Source organism: Dendrobium catenatum, unplaced genomic scaffold (assembly GCF_001605985.2).
Source record: "Dendrobium catenatum unplaced genomic scaffold, ASM160598v2 original_scaffold_268775, whole genome shotgun sequence".
Lineage (NCBI taxonomy): Eukaryota > Viridiplantae > Streptophyta > Magnoliopsida > Asparagales > Orchidaceae > Dendrobium > Dendrobium catenatum.
In genome coordinates, this window is record NW_021587173.1 from 53,019 (window position 1) to 72,238 (window position 19,220).

Here is a 19,220-nt window from a genome sequence, read left to right on the forward strand (position 1 = left end):
ATGGAAGAAGAAAGAAATCCCAATCCACTCCCATCAATTTTTGAAAAGCCAATCTATCCAAGGAAGATATTTTAGTCTCTACCAAACCAACAAAAAAAACATTAAAATCTTTTACAAACTCTTTTAAGTAGAGAGAGGCCTCCTTCTTCTTAGCCCCTCTATAATTCTAGAAAGCAATAGCATTCATTGATCAACCAAGGGGGAGAGCCCCCAGCTCTTAATTTATCATTCCCATCCAATGTCCTGACCCAAGGAAATATTTTAACTGGCCCAAGCGACCTCAATTCTTTGGCTAATTTAACTTTAGCCCCTTCATTATTACCACCAACCTCCTTTTTCTCTAAGACCCCTATGCTCCCTTTTTCCTTCAACATACTACTCTCCACAATAATTTCATCCTCTAAACCATGATTAGTACCCTTCACAGATCTCTTATTAATTGCCTCAAGGCATAGCTTCTCTTGCACACCCTCACTTAAAGTTCGAAATTTATTAGCCATACTGATAGTAGAAGAAGTAGGAGTTGATTTTAATACCTTGTCATTAGAAAGTTCTTTCACTGAATCATTAGACAGGTTGGTGCATTCCAATTGTTTTGCTGAGGTTTCAAAATAGACTTCACCATTTAAAGTAATTTCACCATCTTCTACCTACAAATTGCCTTCACTGATGTTTTCTACTCCATTATTTACAACAACCTCCATTTCTTTGTTCAACTTGATAGATAAATCAGTTTGAACAATGTCAGGTTTGCTTTGGTATTTCTTAGAAAAAAATCTTTTGTACCTGCCTCACATTAGTCACAGCTTTGTTATACCTCTTGTTCCTTTTGTAATTAATATGGACCCAAGGTTCATAAGTGTCTTTAACCTCCATCTCTTTTGTTATCTTATTTTGGTTGTCTTGAACTTTGTTGTTTGTACCACCCACACTATTTTTTAACACCATACTAGCCTTCTTACAATTTCCTTTTTCATGGCCAACCCTACCACATTCATAACAAAAAGATGAAATTCTTTCATACTCTACTTTTTGAAAAAACCTTCCCGCCATTTCTTCCACCCAAACTCCCATGGGAAGAGGTTTGTCAAGTTCCACTCAAACACAAACCCTTGCAAACTCCCTCCTTCCCCATTGAAACATATTTCCATCCAACATCAATGGAAACCATAGAAGCAATCACAGCCACATTGTTTTCATCCCAACATTGTAGAGGCAATTGAGGCATCCTAATCCATATAAGTGAAGTAAGACCTTTTATCGAGGAAGGAGAGAAATCAATCGACCACCTTTCCATTCAAACAATGTTATCGTTCACAAACCATGGACCACCCGAAAGAACCCTTTCCATTGCATCCATTGATTTGAATGAACACAAATACCAACCAATTCCTGAGGTTGTAAAACGAAATTTACCAAAAAGAGCCCATTTAAATCTCAACTCCCAAGCCACTAAATGATATGGTATTTCTCTACCAAATACCTTTGCAACCAATGAGTTTTCTAGCTTCTTAGCATTCAAGATTTCAGTAGCATCCATTAATTTTAGAGCTTTTCCATCCTCAGTTAAAATGGCATTCTCCCTATTGAAATTTAACTTGATATATGGTTTTTTATTCTAAGGATTAACCATCCTGCTAACTTCATCACTATTCTAAGGCAAAATTCTCATTCACTAGAACTCCATTGCCTCACTACTCACAATAGCCTTCTCCAAAGGAACCACGGATGGCTTATCTTTGTTATGAATATTTTGTTAACCAAACTCAAGGAATTGGTATTTATCGCACTGTCAATAACAATGATTGCATTTAAATTCCCAAATCTACTAATAAAAAGTTTCATACCCGACGAACAAGCCTCAGGATCAAATGATTTAGGGGGAGAAAAACCAGTCGATTTCAAAACATGTGGAGTCTTACAATCAACATTCAAAGAACCATCTTTACCCTTACCTTCAACATGTTTAACCTTCTCAGTTTGAAAACCAACATTTCAGTAATGACTACTTCACCTTTAAATCTTCGCCTGTGGATATCATCATCTTTGCGATCAACTCCTGTCACCAGATGTCCTTGCTCATTCTTATTCAGCATAACCATTCCACATACAGATGTTGCTTTCACATTCGAAGGAAGTAATGGCCAGTGGCCGTCTGCCACCATATCCTACAACCCTGCTGAATCAATGGAGAAAATATTGGGAATGTGGACGTTTGAAAAAAGCACTTTCTCTCTCTAATGGGAACCTAGTTTTGTATGATTGTAACTTTGTATATTACAAACAGGACTTAGAAAATTTTTCCTGGCATGATTCATTCAACTTCATTCTAGAGGAGCACTCATGTTAAATCATCCCGTATAATCCATAATCATACAGTATGATTAGTTTTAAAAATATTATTTTTTTTACACTCCCCCAGTGTGTTTGTGTATGGTTACCCAATTACAATCACACTATCTCATACTCAAGAAAAATATAAAAAGTTTAAACTTCGATTACAATAAACCCTAATATGTTCTACCTTGAATTCTTTAGCAGTTTGGTATTTGATTTTCCTGAATAATTAGTACACACAAAGAACAAAAATAATATTTCCAATATATGTTAAGAGAAATAATAATTAATTCAATATGATTTTGGAATCATCAAAAACACACATGATATAAAAATATAGTTATGAAAACTAAGTTGCAACAAGTCATACCATACCCATTTAAAAGAGAGTCGATAAGGAAGATCTTTATGAGCCTTTTGAAAAAGCCAGATTTTTAGTTACCTAAAGCTAAAAGGCTAGATTATGCATATAAGAAATATGATCCTAAGTATATTATTACCACAACATGCTCTATTATTTGACTGTAGATTGCATTATTTTCAAGGACTCGATAGAGAAGAGCTTCAAGTAAGGTAACATCATCATACCTAAAGAGTATTTAGTAGAATCGGAATAAGGATCGGTTAAAACCATTTTAGGCAATCTTTTTAACATTTCTATATCAATAGAAGATGGTTGGTATATCGCTTTATCCAAGACAGTTAAAAGTTTATTATCAAGCATTTTCATCTTTCTCAATAGCTGCCAATGAGAGCCCAAAACTTGATTTAGGATGTTGACATGGATGCTTCTTAAGAGGATGTTGAGCTGCTTCCCTCTCCAATAGTAATAGGAACTACTGTATAAAAAGAAAAATAAAAGAATGATGTTTTTGTAGAGAGGAAGTATGTTGATAAGAGATATATTTGAGTGGAAGATGGTGGTGTAAAACTCTTTCCCCACTCCTATTATTTGACTTTTACTTTGCCTCATTAAAGGCAAAGGGTCATTAATTTAATAAAAAGCATCCTTCTAAAACAATTTTTAAGATTAACCATTAAAATGATTTACGAAATGACTCTTCTTTGAAAGAAAATTCAATTGAGATCACTCCAGAATTCAAAAACTTGACATTCCTGATTTGACCCCTCAAGGGGAAGTCAAATATGAGGTGTTATTAGATAGTGATTTTACCCAAATCAATTATTAGGGGACTATTATTATGAAAAAAAATTTAGATTCTACTCCCACTTAGAAAATGATGATCTTGCACCTACAGAGAATGTAGACTCAGCTATACTTTTCCCTCCTGAGGATATTGAGTAGGTGCAACTTCATGATGGAAAAGTATTGCCCCTTAGGCTTGATCCCCAAGTTAATGGTATGCATATTATCTCTAATAATCTGATTCTTAATCCTCCTCAATAAGCCAATCCTTCTTCTACTCCACTAGGTCCTGGGTTTGATGTTCCCAAGGTTGATTATAACATTTTGGCTTAACTTAGGTAGTTACTTGCTAAGTTGAGCATCTATGATGCCCTCATCCTGTCAAAGGAAATGAGGGAGTTCTTAATCAAAGCACTTCTCAATCCGAAGATTTTCTTAACTCAATTAGCTTAGACCTCAAAAGATGAAGCCCTATACTTCAAGGAAATCCCATGAGTAATCTTTAGGTTGAAGATCTACTTCTTGGTACTACTGACCAAAATCTCCCTCTTTACATTAGCTTAATTGTAGAGAATTTTAAGTTATCAAGAGTCTTTATTGTAGCAGGTGTATTGATCAATATGTTGAATATAAAGAGATTGGGATATAATTTATTCGAGACCATATCCTTTAATGCACTCTTAAGTAGTCCGTGGATTTATGAATATAGGATGGTTCCATCTACCCTACATCAATGCATCAGGTACCAATGAGATGACATTAAACTCATGATTAAGGGTGATTTACAACCATTCTCGATTCAAGAGATTGGGATTTATGATGAAACCATATATTTAATATCAAAAGGGTCCTCTTCCCATTCTAAAGTTGATATCAATATTGAGGAGAAAATAAGAGAGCAAATAAGGATCAAAAGAAGGAAAAGAAAAAAATATAAAAAAATAGAAGAATATAACATCAAAGATGATATCACCATTCTGGTCCTTAGGCTTCCAAACATGTTACCTGTAATAGGTGGGATGATGGCCCAAAGGTAACCGGGTCGAGGTCGTGCTTCAAAGAAGAATAACCCCTATGTACATTGATCCGAGGTATAGTTCCGATGAAGAACCAAAAAAATTACATGTTGCAATTTCTTTTGATTAATAGAATGTAAATTCTCCTCCAAAATTTGTTCTCACTTTAGACCATGATAGTGACCCAGAGGTTGTTGCTTCAAAGTTTAAGAGCGTTGAACCTTAATTAATAATGTATGGAAAGCTTAGTAAGAGAATCGATGCCTTAACCTTAACCCCATTATTTGTGAGGGTTGCAAGGTTAGATATTAAAGATTCTCCCAATATTGATAATGAATCAAGGAAAGACCAAAAATTTTTTCTTGGCTCCACCTTCACAAGGGATAAAAGTAAGGTAACCCTTGAGCTGGTAAATTAGAATGAATTAATGGAATCACCTTATGACTACTTTCCTATATGTGCAAAAATATCTTTTTTCCAAAGGTTCTGTGTCATATAGATTGATTAAGGGTCAAGCTAGATACTACGAAAACATTTGGCAAACAAAAATCAAGAAAAAAAAATTCAAAAGTGGTATCATCTTTAGTATTGTTAGTTTGTTTGATGAAGATAAATATTACTTAATGCTAACTTACCATCTTGAATCTCAAAATGTCCCAATTAAAGTCATTAACCCCCTAGACAAACTCTATTTGGAGACTTTAAATGATCCTAATGAACTTCAAGTTTAGGATGCACCCCCTGAATTTAAGGAAGAGATTAAATTTCCTGTCAATGAGTTAATAAAAGTTAACTTAGGAACCAATGATGACCCTTGACCCACCTTCATAAGTACCTTATTGATTGAGGATGAGTCTTAGGATAATTTAACTCCTTTCTGAGTTTAGGGATTACTTTTCCTGGATATAAGACAAAATGTCAGGCATATTCACTTATGTAGTAGTTTATAAACTCAGAATTTGACGCAATGTCATTCCTTTTAAACAATCTCCTCAACGCATGCATTTAGATATAGAGCAATAAGTCATTTATGAGATCAAGAAATTGGTCAAGGCTAGACTCATTTTAGAGGAACAATACCACTCTTGAGAAGCTAGCATCATACAAGTTAGAATGAAGAATAATCAAATCTTCATTTATGTTGACTATAGGGATCTAGATAAGGCGTATCCCAAAGTTGAATTTTTTCTACCCATACCCGAGCTTATGGTGGATATTGCATCTTCTCCTATTATTTTCTCTTTTATGGATGGCTCGTTTGGTTATAATCAAATCATTATGACCCTAAAAGGTAAGAGAAATATTTTATTCAGAACTCCTATAGGAATCTTCTGTTATAAGGTGATGCCCTTTGACCTTAAAAATGCTGGTGCAACCTACCAGTGGGCCATAACTCATATCTTTGTCGACTTAATCAACAATCAAGTTAAGTGATATATTGATGATTTGGTTGTCAAGAGAAAAGTTAAAGAGGCTCACCTATGTGACTTAAGAGTCATTTTCGATCGGTTACATCATTACGGCCACAAAATAAATCCTTTGAAGTGTTCCTCTAGCATCACTTCAGGGAAATTCATAGGATTCGTAGTAAGGTATCGTAGAATTGAAATTAATCTTTCTAAAATTAAATCCATTAAAATATGCCACCCCCTAAGAGCCTTACCCAATTAAGTTCTCTCCAAGGTAGGCTAGCATATATAAGGAGGTTCGTATATAATCTTTCTAGAAGAAGTCAAATCTTATATATCCTAGCTTATAAGGATATCAAGTTCATTTGAGATGAGAAATGTCGAAGTGTTTTTACAAGAATCAAAGAATACCTTTCTAATCTGCAGTTTTGGTAGCCCCTATTTCAAGAAAACATTTGATCCTCTACACTGAAAATGAGTCTTTAGGTCCCATATTAGCTCATGTCAATGATGAGGGGAAAGAAAATGCTCTCTATTACCTTAGCTAAACACTTCTTCCTATGAATCAATAAGCCCAGCCAACAAAGAAAGAAATAGAGAGAAACTAGAGAGAGAAACTCTGAGGAAACGATTTGCATTATGTTTGGATTTCAAATTTCAACTTCGCGGGAAATGTGGAATCCTGATGGCGGAGGATGTTCGCCGTCATCTGATGACTGGCGGCAAGCCATAGGATCATCGTAACATTAAAAAGCCATCTACAGCTTCTTCTCTTCTTCTCCTTTCGCCTCCAGCGTTTGGAGATGACAACCTCGGGCTCAAACATAGAAGTGCTAAAGGTATTATTATTAAAGAAGGAGGCTTTGTGGAAAGAAAAATTTCATATGTTATTGGTAAAGGGAAGGAATTAATGGTAGAGGAAAGGATTGAGAAAGTTTTATTTAACAAGAAGGCATTGGCTCCGGAGGGTGGATTTGAGGCATCGAGTTAAGTTTTGCCACCAATTGAGAAAATTACACCAGAATTGATAAGGTCTGAAGGTACTAATAGAGACTCTTTGTCTATAATCACTAAAGATGTTTCTGAATCTGTTAAAGAAAATACTTCATTGAATATGAAGGAGAAGACCGATTACATGGATAACCACCTGAAATCTGTAGAACAACCGAAAATCTTGTTTTCTGATCTGCTGAAGGTCAGGAATGTTGATCAAGCCGAAAAAGGAGATTGTGGAGATGATGTTGTTAATCAGCTAGAGCTAATGTGGAAAAACAAACAAATGCTTGGAGAAGGAAAGAAAATATCCAAGTGTCTGACTTGGATTTAGGCAGCTATTTGTCTGATGATGGTAAGACTGTTAAACTCCATGATCTGAATGAGAAAGAAAATGCTAACAAACTTATCAACTCACTAGTTGATAAAGTATTTTGTGGTGAACCTCCTGTTTGGGTCATCAGTTCTGAGCTTAGGAGGCAATGGGCACCATTTGGAAAATTCCACCTTACTATGCTAGGCATGGGGTGGATTTTATGTTCCTTTCCTGAATCTGATCAAATGGAAGCTTTAATGTCGAATGGGCCATATTTTGTAAATGGAAAAATAATTGGGATGGACAAGTGGTCACAAAATTTCTCTCCTACTTCACTGAAGGGGCTCACAGCACCAATTTGGATCCGTCTTCCAAACCTTCCACTTCATTGCTGGGACAACATAAACATATGTAGAATTGCTTCAATGGTTGGAAAACCATATCTAATTGATGGAAACATGTTCCAATGGGGACGGAGAGAATTTGGAAGGGTTTGTGTAAGAATAAATTTGGATGCTAAGCTTCTACTAGGAGTATGGGGTGAAGGCTGTTATGGGAGATTCTATCAAAAGATAGAGTATGAAAGGGTTCCTAGTTTTTGTTTCAGTTGTGGTCTTATTGGCCATAACAAGGAACAATGCAAAAATTCAGTTGAGGTTCCCACTAGTCAAGAGAAGAGGAATATCTCAGAAAATACAATATTGAAAAGTGCAAATCCTTTGCAAGATTCAAATGGAAGAAATAACGAAGACTCTGGATGTGGCCCTTGGTTAATTGTCAAACGAGGGAAGAAGAGAGGTTATAGCAGAAATCAGAAAATCTATCATCAGCCCTCCAACAAAGTCCAATTGAAATTGAAAAATTCGAAGACTGATGAAGGAATAGCAGATGTTTCAAATCCTTATTTGCATAAGAATATTGAAGTTGTATGTAATCAGGATCCACAAAATTCTTGGCATGGGAAGGAAGCAAGTGAAGTTATAACAGTTCAGGAAATTCAAGTTGCTGCCCATCCAGAAAGTAAATCAGAATCTAGAGAGATATTCTCCATTCACACAGCAGAAAATATCTTTAATGCTCTTGATAATCAGGCAGAAGAAGGGGAAATAATCCAGGAAAAAATTGATGTGGCATTGAAAGCTGATGTAACCTCTTCAGTATTTTCTGATATTCCAGGTCAGATCATGTACAATACAGAAAAGGATTTCAGCTTGGTTAAAAAAAAAATCAAAACAACTGAAAAACCTTGGTTTGATTAGCACCAATTCAAGGAGCAGAAGGATGGAGCTGGATCTAAAAACCACAATGGGGAGGTCTTCCCCAACAATACATTAATGTATTCTCTAGCCTTTTGGAACTGTAAAGGAGCTAGAAAAAGGTGTGCTTCTCTATTCCTTAAAGAGTTTATTAAATTACACAATGTAATTTTTGTGGGATTATTAGAGACAAAGATATCTAATTTTGATATGGAAGAAGTCAAGAAGACTATTGGAGATGGTTGGAATTATGTGATGGTACCTTCGATTGGTTTATCTGGTGGGATTATTGTTCTCTGGAATATAGCCCTGGCTGATTTTGCTGTGCGGGATTTGTCTTCCCAATGTATTATTGGGGATCTCTCAATTTTCAACAATGGTAAAGGAGAGTGGCTGCTATCTATGGCAACAAATATTTGTATAAAAGAAGGGAATTATGGAACAAGTTGGAAGTTCATTCTAATGAGGAAACACCCATGGTGATAGGGGGAGATTTCAATTGCCTCAATTCAATTGAAGACAAAAGAGGGGGAAGGAAGTTTTATTTTTCTAAAGGGCCAAAGGAGATGGAGGCATTTATTACTAACAATGATTACCATGAGGTAAGATTTATTGGGCCAAGGTTCACATGGTGCAACAACAAGGAAGGAGGAGCTAGAATCCTGGAGAGATTAGATAGATATTTCCTTAACTCTTTAGCTTTAAGTTCTTCTAAACATTTGATTGTTAGGCATCTTACAAGGATTGCATCGGATCATAGTCCGATTGTTCTTAATTTTCTTGAGCATAAATCATCAAAATCCAAATGTTTAAAATTTGAAGATGTTTGGACTTCCTACCCTGCTGCTTTATCGGTGGTTAAGAATGAATGGAAAAAAGTCTTGTTCGGGTTCAAATGCTCAGATTTTGAATTATAAATTCAAAAGAGTTTTGAAGGCTCTCTTCTTTTGGAGTAAAGCCAAGCTTAAAAACTTGAATCTTCTTAAAGAGAATTTGTTGGAGCAAATAATGGATCTTCAAAACAAAGAATCTAACAACAGTTGGCTTAGTAAGGAAGAATGTTGGACATTAAAAACTAAAATCTGTGAGCTCAACTCAACAATGGCTAGATTAGACTCTTGGTGGAAGGAAAGAGCCAAAGCAAAATGGATGAAGGAGGGTGATACTAACTCAAAGTTTTATCATGCATTTGCTAGTGCTAGGAGTTAAATTAAATTGTGAAAATTAAAAATGATAATGGAGTGGTTATTGAAGAACCAAATCAAATTGAGGAAGTTCTAATCAGTTTTTTTAGAAATAAATGGAGACAGAGGAACTCGTCTTTGGAAGGGTGGCCACATCCAAATGATGTTTTGAATGATAAAGAGAAATCTTGGATTACTAGGGAATTTTCTATAACAGAAATTGAAGTTGTTCTAAAGAAATTAGGAGCTAATGTAGCTCCAGGAAGTGATAGTATTACCTATTCTTTCATCAAAGCTTATTGGATTATTATCAAGATAGATTTTGTGAATGCAATTAACTCCTTTCTTTTTAATGGAGAGATGGATAGAAATTGGAAAGAAACTTTAGTTGTGCTCATCCCTAAAGTGTCTAATCCGGTGCTGCCAACCAACTTCAGACCCATTAGCCTATGCAACTCAGTGTACAAGGTTGTGGCTAAGCTGATTCTGAACAGACTCATTCCAGTTGTTCCTAAACTCATCTCTGAGGAGCAGGCAGCATTTATTAAGGGTAGATATATATCGGATCATGTTCTTTTCACTCAAGAAGTCTTCCACAAATTCAAGTATTCAAAATCCTCTAAAGGTCTTGTTTCCTATCAAGTTGATATGGAGCAAGCATATGATTCAATGAGCTGGATAACTCTTTAAGCTGCTTTAAAATACTTTGAATTCCCTCCTATGATATCTAAACTCTTTTTGGAATGTGTGATTGAACCAAGATTCTCTTTGATTATTAATGGTTCACTATCTGAATGGATTGAAGCTGGAAGTGGCTTCCGACAAGGTTGTCCACTCTCTCCAATTCTCTTCATTCTTTGCTCTCAACTTCTCTCCAATGCACTTTCTTTATCTTCTGTTGGCATTAAAATCTACCCAAAAGGTCCTCTGATTTCTCATTTACTTTATGCTGATGATGTGTTGATCTACTCAGAAGCTAATAGGAAAGAGGCTAAAGAGATTAAAGAAATTCTGGATAATTTCAGCAGGTGGACTGGACAATGCATTAACAAAGGAAAATCTGCTATAATTTTTAGGAAGATAGTGGATAGAAGAAAAAGGAAATCCATCCAATGTATAATGGGATTTAAGGAGCTGAAGCAAATTACATATCTTGGAATAAAGATGTCTTTAAAGAGACTAGCTTCAAATGATTTCCAATTCATCATTGAAAAGTCTTTTAAAAGGCTAAACATGTGGGGAAGTAAATCTCTTTCTTTAGCTGGCAAAATTGTCCTAATCTAATCGGTGATCTTGGCTCTTCCAAATTACTACAGCACACACATGCTGGTGCCCTCTCGGATCTTGAAGGAAATAGATAAAATTTGCAAAAAAATTCTCTGGAATAAATCTAATGGAGGTAAAGGTATTCATTATGTAAGTTGGAAGGATCTTTGCATTCCAGCTAATAAAGGAGGACGTGGATTGAGATCTTCATCTTCTATGGTGTCCGCTCTGAGAGGAAGACTAGCTTGGAGATTTATAAACAATAAAGGTTCTCTCTTGCACAAAGTATTTGCTTCCAAATATGGCAACAGGATTGATATTGGAAACGGTAAAAAAAGAACCTCTACTTCTTGGAAAATTATCAAAGATGGTGGAAAAGCTCTCAATCCTATCTTAAGATGGAATGTTATTAATGGCAAATCTATTAACACTATGGAAGATAATTGGATCTTAGATAGGAGTATTAAGAAATGTCTTACATTTGTTATCCCCCATAATGAGGACAATGTTATGCTGGATAAATTTATACAAGGAGGAAATTGGAATATAGCAGAATTGAAGAAGTTCTTTGGAGCTGATTTGGTGGACTTGATTCTACAAATTACTATCAATGCAAATCTTATGGAAGATGAGTAGGAGTTGATTAATAAAATTCTCTGGAAAAACCATCTCAGGTTTAATCATAGAAGCCATTAAACAAGGAATTGCAGAATGCAGTTTTTCGAAGTGGTTAAAAAATGCAAGATTAAATCCACGGATATAAATATTTTGCTGGAGGATGTTTAAAAATGCTATTCCTACTTTCCAATTTCTATCTCATAGAAGATTGCAAGAAAATGTTTTATGCCCAAGATGCTTGGCATATATAGAGGATGTGGAGCATATTGTTTGTAAATGCAGAAAAATGAAAGAGGTAACCAAGCAACTAAGCAAATGGGGATTTCATATTCCAGATTTTAACAGCATGGAAGAATTCTATACTTGGATTGAAACTATGACAAATCACAATGGTATGATTGCCAATTTATTTTGTAATGTCTTATATCTCTCTTGTAAAGCTAGGAACACTCTTGTTCATGACAATGTGATACAAGGTGCTACCTATATAGCTACAAATGCAGTTAGCTCTTCATCATTTTCTAAGTTGATTTTTAACTCAAAATCGGAATCAAGGGATGCTAATCAGTCGTTTAGACTGTTGAAATCTTGGTATCCCCCACCACCCGAATGGTTAAAAATTAATATAGATGCTTCTCTTGACTCATCCAATTTGTCGGTATTGGGGGTGTCATCCGTGACTGTAAAGGGAGATTCTTAATGTCCTTTGGCAAATCTTGTATCCATTGGGACATTTCACAACTGGAAATGATAGCTATCAAATATCTCAAGTAAGTAATCAAAGATTGGATGTTCAAATACAAAGGAATTTGTATTGAAGGTGACAATGTTAATGTGATCAAGGTCATTCATAAAGCTTGGCTTCTTGACTTCAAAGAATTGGAGGAGCTAGAATTCTTAAAGGAATTCAATCACATCATCTTTAATTGGGTTACGAGAGTTTGCAATAAGTTAGCGGATGTTTGTGCTAATCTTGCTAAGGTTAGTAACTTTGTTTGGGAAGATTTAAACTGTAATAAGATTCCTCTTTCTTTTGTTAAAACTTTGAAGGAGGAATCAACCTTGTAGTTACTTTGTTCTATTCTTAATGCATTTAATGTTTTCTTCAAAAAAAAAAAACACTTCTTCCTATGGAAATCATGTATCCTTTGGTCGAGAAGCATTATCTTGCTTTAATTATTTCATCCCGAAAATTTAGACACTACATGCTTTCTATTATAGTCAGATTGATTTCAAGAGTAAACCTATTGTAATATCTTATAAGCTGACCTATGTTGTCAAGATGTCTGCCTTGGTAATCTATGATATTTCTTAAATTTGAAATCACATTTATTCCCTTATATTCTATGAAAGGAAAGGTTGTTGTTGTCTTCCATATAGCACACCTGCTGTTGGTAGATTCTCCTTTAAATAATAATTTTCCCAATGAACAAAACATGAGTTTAAGTGAATCTGATGAAACTATCTACGAATCATATTTTGATGGTGTGAGATTTTCTTAACATGGTAAAACCATAATATTTATGATCCCTAAAAAAGCCAGAATTAGCCTATTTTTCATAACATAAGAGAAGGGAATGATGCATTTTTTTGACCATTTATCAGATCCTTGCATGAATAATGAGGTTGAGTATGAGGCTCTGATAACTAGCCTGAAAGTTATAATTTTGATAGAGATTAAAGAGATTAAAATCTTTGGTGATACTGAACTAGTAATCAACCAGGTTGCAGGAACCTATAAGGTTTTGAATCCTAAGCTCCTCAAATATAACCATTACACGAGTCACCTGCTTAAGCAAATTTTGGTCATAACTTTGTATAGGGTTCCTTGTGAAAGTAACTCTACGGTGGATACCTTAGAAAAGATAGCAATGAAATTTGTATCCCTAGATGAAGAATCCATTCCTATAGAGATCCAAGGTCGTCAGATCCTATCTCCTATAGATTTGGAGAAAATTGATAAGTAAACTTCCTAGATCCATTCTATCTCTTCAGTAATTGATGAAAAAAATGATTAAGGACTACCGTTAATAAACTATCCTCAAGAGGGTAAACTTCCTATGGATAAATCTCTCGCCAACTAGATCAAGAAATATACCTTATCATATGTATTAGTCAATAGTACATTGTACCAATGATAGTCTAATTAGATGTGGCTATATTGTGTAGACAAATGATAAGCCTTAAAGATTGTTAATGAGGTACATTCTAGACTATGTGCTGCTCATCAGTTGGGTCAAAAAATGAAGTTGAGAGTCAAAAGGCTTGGATACTACTGGCCTACTATGATTGATGATTACATAAATGTTGCAAAATGTTATCATCAAGGCCAAGTCCATGGTGTGGTTTTACTATATCCACCTAATATACTGCATCCCATGATAGCTTTGTGGCCCTTCGAAAGTTGGGGCATGAATGTTATCGGGCCGATTGACCCTCTTTCAAAGGGTCACAGTTTCATATTAGCTGCAATTTACTAATTCTCAAAATTGTGAAAACAAATCCCCTACACAATATAACATCTCATAATATTTTGCAGTTCTTTTATGTTCATATTGTATATATCTATTCATCCTACCCCATATAATTCTATCATATAACGATTATACATTCTAGTCTATAAAAAATAATAGTTTTGTAAGATGCCATAACATTGATTAGAGATACTAAACAATCTTTTATCCATAGGCTAATGGGTTAGCCGTGGCATTTAACAAGACTTTGATGTAGATTATTAAAAAGATCCTTAATGATAACAAATGTCAATGGGATAAGAGGTTGGCAGAAGCTTTATGGGCCAATCAGATAACTTATAGAACCCTGACCCAATCCACTCAGTTTGCATTAGTGTATGAGTCTGAGGCTGTACTCCCCTTAGAAATATAAATTCCTTCACTCAGAGTTGCAATAAAAAATTAAATCACAACTGAGTGGAATGTATAACTCTGACAAGAAGAACTCAAAGGCCTTGAAGAGTATCATCTCTAGGCTCAAAAAAGTCTAGAGTTGTATAATGCCCGAATGGTTCAAACTCACAATAAGTTAGTGTGACCTAGAACCTTCGAAGTATAAGACTTGGTATTGGTTCTTCAAAGGCATATCTTAGCTCACCGAAAGATTGGTGGGAAGTTTGAACCAACTTGGGAAGGACCCCTCATTGTAGGGACAGTCTATGAAGGGGGTTCATATCATCTAGTGGATTGTATAGGAAATCACCCAATATTACCTATTAATTGGTATTTCCTTACGAAATACTATGCTTAATGTAGCTTAGATTTTCATTTAATATAATTTTTTGGCATTCTACATTAATTCTAATCAATCATGTTCTCACTATCCAAGTATTTTTGAAATGGTCAAAATCATTAATCAATCATTTCCACTCTTCCTCGCTATAGGTTAGGTGATGCCTTCCCTTAGGTTTTGATCCTCTTTGGTGGGCATATTTTGAACCCACCATGTAATCACCAAGTCTTCTTAGGTTAGGTGTTTCCTTCCCTTAAGTTTTAATCCTGTGTGATGGGCATGTTTTGACCCCATCATATGATCATTCGATCCTCTATATTGGGGATGTTTTGACCCCAACATAAGACCATTCAACTCGATCCTCTGTAATGGGCATGTTTTAACCCCATCATAAGATCATTCAACACAATCCTCCATGTTGGGCATGTTTTGACCACACAATAAGACCATTCAACCTGATCCTCTATAATGGGCATGTTTTAACCCAATCATAAGATCATTTAACCCAGTCCTCTTTATTGGGTATGTTTCGACCCGAGCAAAAGACCATTAAACACGGTCCTCTATGTTGGGCATGTTTTGATCACATCACAAGACCATTCAACTCAATTCTCTATAATGGGCATATTTTAACCCCATCATATGATCATTCAAGCATAGTTTAACCCCACCATAAGATCATTCAACCTGATCCTTTGTAATGGACATGTTTTGAATCCATTATATGATCATGCAACTTGGTCCTCTGTGTTAGGCATGTTTCAACCCCACCACAAGGCCATTCAACTTTGATACTCTATGATGGGCTTTTTTTGGCCCTATTATATGATCATCCAATACTCTTTGTTGGTCATATTTTGACCAGACTATAAAACCATTCAACTTGATCCTCTATATTTGGCATATTTTGACCTAGTACAAAATCATCTAGTAGTGGTGGATAATGCCCTTTAAGGCACCGCCTTAGTACCCACTTAACTTTGATTCTCTAAGATTTGGTTATCCCTTTTCTTAGACTAAAATTTGCTAATTCAATCCTTCTATTCGGTCAATGCTAATATGTGCACTAGAATATTATTCTAATAGACATATTGGGGGTCTAATTATTAACCTCATTTATATATGAGGTAACTATGACCCACTTGAGTCTCTTTTTGGTAACCTAATGATTGGATGATGTTTATTTCTTAAAATTTTTATGAGGGGTGTTAAACCCTAAAAAATTAGTCTGAAGGCTAACCAAGAGGGGGAGGGGGTGAATTGGTATTTAAAAAAATTCTTTAATGATGATGAAAAATCTTTTTATAACTTGAATTGGAAATGAATTAAATTCATAAATAAAAGATAAATTAGCATTTTCAACCATGTAGTTAATTGCAAGAAAAATAAATGTGGAAAGAATAAAGGATAGAATATACCTGATTCAGTCCAACCTAACCTACATCCATATAGTGGTTTAGTCCAACCTAATCTATGTCCACTACCTGAAGGCACCCTTCGAGTATTGCACTAAACCTTTAGTGCTCTCCTTTAGCCCCCAAAGCTAGGTGAAGAAGCCCTTACAAAAACTTCCACCTTCTCTAATGAGGTTGAGTAGTTAGGTCCTTTGTCACCAAATAGATCTTCATCTTGCAAAACTTCCCTCAAGATAAACCTTGAATCTAATGGTACTAAGGTGCAAGCTTGTCGGAGCAACCGTGTGAAATCCCCTCCACCCTCCCTTGAAACTCCCTCCAAGGATCTTCTCCCTTACAAACTACAACCTTTTCTCTCTCCCTTTAAAGTTCTCTCTTCAAGTTTTCTCTAAAAGAACAAAGACACAATGGCTGCTAAAGACACTTATAATATCTTTGGAGAAAGCTTAAATAGAGGGCTTCAAAAACCTTAAAAAGTTTATTCTAAAGGAATAGATCATCCTGTATTACTACAGGATCATCCACTATGATGTGCTTAAATTGAGGGCTTTAAAAAAGCTCTAAAAACTCAATTCTGATGCTGAATATAATCCTGTATGATCGTAGGATTATCCAGTACAATGTATAAAATTTGACATGATTATCCTTGATGATGTCTAGATAGTCCAGTACAATATGTTCAAATTTGTATAGATCATCCAATACAATATTAGGGATCATTGAGGATGACTAGAAGAAAAATTATTGTATTTCATCTAGGATAATCAAGTATCATCTCATGTACGTCTCAAGTTGTCCAATATGATCTTAACTAATCGTATTGGAAGATTATATTAAATAAATTAACCATAATTAGTCCCTTAATCATAGGATTAACTTAGGTATAATTTTTAAAGATCATCCAATATGATATACATCAATCTAGATGATTAGAACAAAATATGAAATTCAAAATATTGCTTAAATTATGATTGGCAGCTATTTTTTTATGATCAAAACTGATTATCTTGGATGATCTAAATTCTCCAGTATAATTAGTTAGATGAGTTGATCATATAGTAGGATATAAATCATATAATACGATTAGTTCAAATTTGAACTTCTAGTTTTGAGTCAATCTCATTCGCCCTGAGTGTGTGTGTGTGCATGGTCACCAAGCTAGCATACTCCCTTACAGGGCTTGACTCAAGAAATAAAAAATACATCAATCAATATTAACAAAATCTTTTCATCTTAATCTATTCTACCCAATCTTGAGCCTTGAATCATCACTAAATGGTGTCTGATATTCCTGAAATATTAGTATAAACACAAACAAATATATATTGAAAATACAAGTAGATAAAAGGGTCTGAGCTATAATATTTGTTATCATCAAAAATATAAACTCATGAGCTTGAGTATATCACTTCTTAATCATATAGGTCCCAGTTAAGACCTAAATTAATCCCAATCAAATCCAGCTCCAACCTTCTATCTAATTTTAAGTACAGCCTTCATCCAATTTCCAATTAACTTTTACATCATATCAAATCAATTTTAAACATCCATTTGACTTTTATTGATATAGGTGATCCACGGTCAACCATTCAACTCTTAAATCCAATCCAAATCTAACATTGCAAACGAAACCTCAGTGTTAAGGTCCCAAGTCTCGAATCCCTTTCTGGGTGATTTTTCTATCACCTTGAAATCTAATAAATTGGCATCTAATTTAGAGTCTATTAATTGCATATTGATATGATATGTTTCTAGTGCTGACCCTCAAAATTTGAGCACATTTGGAGGACTCTAACCCTAAAAACTATATTGATTTATAAAGGCTATAAAACCTTTACTTATTTATATCCTATGCCACTAGATTTGCCACCTTGTGGAAATTGATCATGGGACCTTCCCCAAAACACTTGACCAAGCACACAATTTTCATTTTGACTTGTTTACCAGTAACTTGTGCTTTTCTGGGCCGAATTTGACCTAGCGTTGACCAGGGGTCACAATGACTAAAATGCCATTTAAGGGGAATTTTGGTATTTTCATAAAATTCAACACAGCTTTCCCATATCAACATCAAAAACCTATCCCAATTAATCATAAATATCTTTAGGATCACATTAGACCCAAACCCATGCTTTGGTTTGGCCTAGTTAACTAAGTCAACCATGGTTTCCCAAAGTAAAGGGTTTAAATAACCATTCCAAACCAAATGATCTCTTCTTGGCTTTGGACCTCTTCCATTGAGTCCATATGTTCAAATTATACTCAATGTGTTGTTTCAGTATAGGTTATTAAACCTAAGAAATTATCCCAAGGCTAACCAAGAGGTGGAACGGTGAATTGGTAATTTAATTTTTTTTTTGAATTTTTTAATAGAAAACCTTTTTAGATTTTATAGTAATTTGATTTTTAGATTAAAATAAACTTTTTAACCACAATAAGCAAATTGCAAAAAAAAAATACAAAAAAGAAAAAGATATAAAGATTTATATTGGTTTTGTCAAACACGACCTACATTCACTCCCTGAAGACTCCCTCTTCAAGTATTGTACTATTACCAAAGTGACTCTCCTATTGCTCCCACAAAAAGGTGGAGAAGCCTTTATAAATCCTCTCTTCCACCAATCCTTAGTGCAGTAGAGAACCATCAGCTGTTTACACCCTCTAAGTGTTAGCAGAGAACCGTCATCTGTTTACACCCTCTAAGTGTTGGTAGAGAACCATCATCCTTTCATACCCTCCAAGTGTCGGTAGAGTACCGTCATCCTTTCACATCCTCCAAGAGTTAGCAAATTACTGCATCTTATTCAAAGATCTTCTCATGAGCAACTAGAAAGAAGAAAAGAAGTGTAGTAACCAAATACACAAAGAGATCCTTACCTTTGAGTAACCTTATAAACCCTTCAAAATCCACTTGCAAGAAATCTCTCTCAAATAATCTCACACAATCACTCTTTCACTTGCCCTTAAAAAATCATGAAGAATAGATTTTTTTCATGTTAATTTCTAAGGACCTTTTA

General features: G+C 34.9%; 1 protein-coding gene across 1 annotated transcript; it reads left to right on the top strand.

The window, feature by feature from the left end:
- Positions 1 to 10,018: 10,018 nt before the first annotated feature.
- Positions 10,019 to 11,560, top strand: LOC110093385. The gene is made up of 3 exons (XM_020818257.2): positions 10,019 to 10,208; positions 10,464 to 10,686; positions 11,236 to 11,560. The coding sequence occupies exons 1-3, from the start codon at positions 10,019 to 10,021 to the stop codon at positions 11,558 to 11,560; spliced, it is 738 nt and encodes a 245-aa protein (XP_020673916.2).
- The last annotated feature ends 7,660 nt before the right edge of the window (positions 11,561 to 19,220 follow it).

Excerpts from the sequence above, each read along its gene's own strand:
- LOC110093385 (XM_020818257.2), top strand. The coding sequence starts at position 10,019 with ATGGATAGAAATTGGAAAGAAACTTTAGTTGTGCTCATCCCTAAAGTG. Across the intron at positions 10,209-10,463 it reads GCAGGCAGCATTTATTAAGG|CTGGAAGTGGCTTCCGACAA; the intron begins GTAGATATATAT and ends AATGGATTGAAG. Across the intron at positions 10,687-11,235 it reads ATTCTGGATAATTTCAGCAG|GATTGATATTGGAAACGGTA; the intron begins GTGGACTGGACA and ends ATATGGCAACAG.